Here is a 5,313-nt window from a genome sequence, read left to right as displayed (position 1 = left end):
AAGCGAGGGAGAGGTGTAGAGAGGAGACGGAGGGAGGGAGAAGGGAAGGGGTAGGGAGGGAGTGAAGAGTGAAGGTAAGGAGGGAGTGAAGGGTGAAGGTAGGGAAGGAGGGAGAAGGAAAGAGTGAAGGTAAGGAGGGGAGGGAGGAGGGAGGGAGGGAGAGAAGGGGTAGTAGAGAGGAGAGAGAGAGAGGAGAGGGAGAGGAAGATATACGTGACAGTAAGAAGGGAAAGCGCAGGGGGAGGGGAGAGTCGTAGAGTTGAGAAAAAGTATGAGCAGGGAACCTCACACAGGGAGAACTGAATTGGAGAGAAGTAGAGAGGAATACAGAAGGAAGGTCTAGAGATGACGGCAGGAAATATATTGAAACAGTGGTGGACGCTCCATGCCTATTTAAATCTATGCAGTTAAAAGAATTACAATCAATTAATTACAATTATAATTGTATAGTTGTAATTGTAATTGTACAGTTACAACAATAATTAATTAATACAATTAATTAATTAATTATCAGTTTTATCAGCCTGCTCCAATCTCTCCTTTCAGAATAGGCAACCTGGGCAATGAGGAAGCAGGAGTCGACCTTGAACAAAGTGTCAATGACAATGTAGAGGTCAAAGAAACGATCGGCAATTGTTTCCGGGAAGAGGCATTCTGGGACGAAGCGCAGATGAACGACATAAAGAAACACTTGAACATCTATTAACAACACAACGGCTTAGTATAGTTTCTATGTGCGTATACGCTTTATTTTTTATTTTTTGGTAAATAAATAGTCATAACTTTACACAGGCGTCGTATAAATAATTAATGTGGTCGCAGTCGGGGGCTTTTTTCGTGAAAAAACAACAACAAATCGATATTGCTTTAACTGTAAAAAAAATCAGTCATTGATGATCTCAGAGCATTTCATTTGTGAAATTTGATAGCAAATCTATAATTATGGAAGTATGCAATTCATTACTATATTACATTGGATCAATGTAAAAAAAATTATAACAAAATAAAAGAGCGTCATTTCGAATCCTAGCTATTCGAACTGACGAGCGTTGTTTCCCTGAACAATGGATATTCAATGATCGCAGATGCATTGTTACGAAATCGAATGTAGCAAAATAAATGAACAGCAAGCTATAAACTGCGAGGCAGTGTTCCTCGACGATTCTGGGATCGACCGTCGAGGAAAATCTACAATTATGATATCATGGCATCCGGGGAAAATGGCGTCGATCTGTCGTTCACCTTGCAGGCAAACGACTGTACACGACTTACTTCGATTTCAGTTTCTCTTCCACCGTACGTCTTCCTGCGCGCATGTGGTTGGCTATCGTACTCGGAAATAATTACTTTTTACCGCGGTTAAATTATGTGCAACAAGGCCTCCGATTGGGGACAAGGGCCATTATAATTTAACCGCGGTTAAATAATGTGCGACGAGGCCTCTGATTGGGAACAAGGGCCATTATAATTTAACCGCGGTTAAATTATGTGCGACGTGGTGTCTGCGTGCGTCGCGTGCGTCGCGTGTGTGGTGTGCACCGCGTGCAGTGGCGTCGTCGCGCAGTGTGTGTGTTGTGTGTGTGTCGGGTGTTGTGTGCGTGTGTGTGTGTGTGTGGGTGTGTGTGTGTGTGTGTGTGGTGTAGTGTGTGTGTGCGTGCTCTCGCGCGCTCGCTGTGTTCTACTATACAATATTTTTATCAAAGGTACAGGTATACTGTAAAGTTGCGGCCGGCTCTTGGAGTATTATCAGAGGTCGTCGAATCCAAAAGAAATTGTTTTTTTCATTAAGCTCACCTGAATATAATATACATATTATCATTGGTATATCATCGTACTATTATACTGCGTATCGGTAATATTATACTTCATACTCGTATGGTAATGATCTATATTATATCGTCGCCCACTCGTGCCGCGCCCAACCCAACTCTCTTCTTCTTCGCTCTACTCTCTTCGACACCCGCGGGGTAGCAACATGCACGCTCGCACGCACGCACGCACACGGCACAACAAGTCCCGCTTAGATAAAGGGAGAGTCAGTTGATACCGGTTATGAGGTAGAAACAACACACACACACCACACACGCGGTGCATACCTGCCCACCGGCCGTCACACACGCACACATCACAAACACAACACAACACAGCACCACACAAGAGCGACACACACACCACACACATCACTGGCACATACGCGTGCGGACGCACCCGACGCAAGCACCGCGTATCCAGCACGGGGTGATAGCGCAAAGCTATACGCGGCGTAATCACGGCTGCTAATATACAAATACAGAGCGCGTTGCAAAACCTCACAACCCGCCATGCAGCAGCGGCAAGCCGCCAGCAACTGCGCCAACGCAGCCAGCACTGCCATCCGATGACGGCAAATAACGGCGCCTGATGATAAAAGCTGCGCTCACCCAAAGAAACGAGTTCTCCATTCGTTCTTATACTCAGCTCGGTCGTTCACGCGCTGCAACGTGGCGTGGTGGGGGAGTCCGGTCGTAGCGAGGCAAGCGAGTAGCACTAGCGAACAAGATACGTCAGCTAGGTAACAGAGCACCCAACCGCGCTACTCCGGCCGCTGCCGCTGGCCGGCTGGGCCGCTGGCCGTTCATCTGCGCGTGCTACCGGGTGCTACGCATTTCATTAATAGCGGTCAGGCAATCGCAGGCTTCGCGGGCAGCACAGAGAGCAATATCGTCTGTGTGCGGCGTGTGTGTGTGCGCGTGTAATGTGGCGTGTGTGTGTGTGTGTGTGTGTTGTGTGTGCGCGACAGCGGTGTGTGTTGGTGTGTGTGTGTGGTGTGTGTGTGTGTGTTGGTGTGTGTGCGTGACGTGTGCGTGTTGTGTGTGGGCGGCGCGTTTGTGTATGTGTGTGACTGTATTAATATCATCCTACATATCCCTGGTTCAGTGCCTTAGCGGGGTGTGATTCCATGAAGCTGCTGTTTGCTGGCTGCTGGCTGCTGCTCCACTGGTTTCTGCCTGCTGCTGTTGCACTACTACTTGCTGGCTACTGCCTCGCTCGCTCGCTCGCTGGCGCCCTGCTCCGCGCTGCTGGCTGCCCTACTACTGCTCGCATGGCTGCTACGCTGGGCTGCTGCTACTGCTGCTGCTACTCGGCTGGCTAGCTGCTGCTCGTTGCTAACTACTCACCTACTCGGCCTGGTTGCTCGCTCGCTGGCTGCTACTCGCTGCTCTGCTACTGCTGCCTGCTGCTACCTCCGCTGGCTGCTCCGGCTAGGCTGCTACTCCACCTACCCTGCCTCGCTCCGTTGCCTCCGCTCGGCTCCCGCCTCACGGCTACTGGACCCGCCCCCGCCTGCTGCTGCCTGCGTGCTGCTGCTGCTGCACGCTGCTGCTCGCTGCTGCTACTGCTGCTGCTCGCCTCGCTCGCTACTGCGCTGCCCCCGCTCGCTGCTCTCCCACCGGGCACTGCTACTGCTGGCTTGCTGCTGCTGCTAACTTGGTTACCGCTCAAAAGCTCGGCTACTGATTCGGCTGCTGGCGCTGCTGCTGCTGCGTGAACTGCTGCTGCTGCTGCCTGCTAGCTGCTGCTCGGCTGTTTGCTGATGCCTGGCCTACTCGCTGCTCACTCACCACTATAGTGGTGTGGTTCGGTGCTGTGGTTCGCGTGTTGGTGGTGCGCTGCCCTGCTGGCCCGCTACTGCTGCAGACTAAGCGCATCTTTGCGTGAAGCTCTAAGCAGACATCTACCAGCTCTCCGCCTCCGCCTGCACACGCGAGTCATCGCGATGACGCACGTGGGCCGGCGACCGCGTCCTCACGACAGCGACGACCAAATCTATGGGTTACGGAAAGCGCAACTTGACGGAAATCTAATGACGTCATCGGATTTGATGACGTCGAATCGTGCGGCTGTAATTGAGAGCGTAATGACTGTATGCGATGTACCTTACGGGTGCTCGCCTGCTGCTGCTGCTGCTCGCTGCTGCTCACTGGTCCGGCGGCTCGCTGCCTCGCTGCTGACTGAAGACAGCTGCATTTTCTCCTCATTGAGTCGATCGCGCTGTATCGCCTGCGTGTATCCATCCTCAGTCCCCTGGCAGCAGCCAGGCTGGCATGCATGCACAGCGCGCCAACTGTTTATATCACACACACACCCGACACACACACACACACACACACAGGGCACACACACACACACCACACCACGACACACCACACAACACCACCATGACAACAGCACACCACACACACACACAACACACCACACACATAGCACAGCATACCACACTGCAGCAACACACACAACACCACCGCGCACACCACCCCCACACACACAAGCAGCATCACCAGGAGGCTCGACACACACACACACAGCGACACACATGGGCACCACACGCTCACACTACACACACAGCACACAACCGGGCACACACACACCACACCACCACAGTCACGGCACACACTATATTATTATATATATTAATTATGCAACACCCGGGGCCCTAGCGCCACCACAGCAGCACACACGCTCAGCACACACAGCTCACACGGACGCCCCCCGTCAACACACACCCGCATCGCACAAGCATCAAGAGACCCCTCCGGTTTCGTCTCTTGTTTTCTGGCACGCACACACACACCAACACACCACCATACGACACACGGGCGCTGCGACGACGCACCACCCACACACACACCACCCACCCACACACAGCACACACAACACACACTACACCCACCTAAGGTCTGCCCGGCCATGACCACACACAGCACAGACACGCTAACGCAGGCCGCACTACACACAAACCACAAGACCCACACACCAGGAGTCTCGCTGAGTGCGAAGTCAGCAGGAAAACTGGAGCCGTACACCCGTCGTTCCGCGCCGCCCGCTGAAATTTGCTTTTTCCATAATGCTAATCGACTGTAAGCCGCGCCGGCATCACGGCTATTACGATGACAGTTAATTCATTGTCCAATTTCTAGCCAATCGCAGGCCGGCAATGTTTATTTCAAATTAAATTTGGCCCGCGTGGATGCTGGCGCGTAGAAACGATGGACGATTGCCCTCGATTGAACATCGCGAGAGTAGCGCTATGATGGTGATGTGAATCGCAATCAATTAAGCAGGCGAGCCTTACAACGAATGAATTTATCTGGCCGTGCGCTGGACATACACACCGCGTGATCACGAACGTTAACAGTCCGCACGCACATATGCGAGCACACACACACACTCACATACACACACACCCACACACCACACACACACGACCAGGCACACCACACAAGCACCAACACACGGGCGCGACGCCGCGCAAGACCGACAGGCACGGCCACG

General features: G+C 52.5%; 1 protein-coding gene across 1 annotated transcript in view; it reads left to right on the top strand.

Annotated features, from left to right (window-relative positions):
• LOC106817076 overlaps positions 1-706 on the top strand; it is a 10,127-nt gene extending 9,421 nt beyond the window's left edge. Inside the window, exon 5 of the mRNA XM_014821723.1 lies at positions 547-706. Coding sequence (XP_014677209.1) covers positions 547-706 — 160 coding nt within the window. The remainder of the gene's footprint in view (positions 1-546) is intronic.
• Positions 707-5,313: the final 4,607 nt, after the last annotated feature.

Source organism: Priapulus caudatus, unplaced genomic scaffold, assembly GCF_000485595.1.
Source record: "Priapulus caudatus unplaced genomic scaffold, Priapulus_caudatus-5.0.1 Scaffold1588, whole genome shotgun sequence".
Taxonomy (NCBI): domain Eukaryota; kingdom Metazoa; phylum Priapulida; class Priapulimorpha; order Priapulimorphida; family Priapulidae; genus Priapulus; species Priapulus caudatus.
The sequence above is the reverse complement of the archived record's forward strand: the minus strand, read 5'-3'. Positions and strand labels throughout refer to the sequence as shown.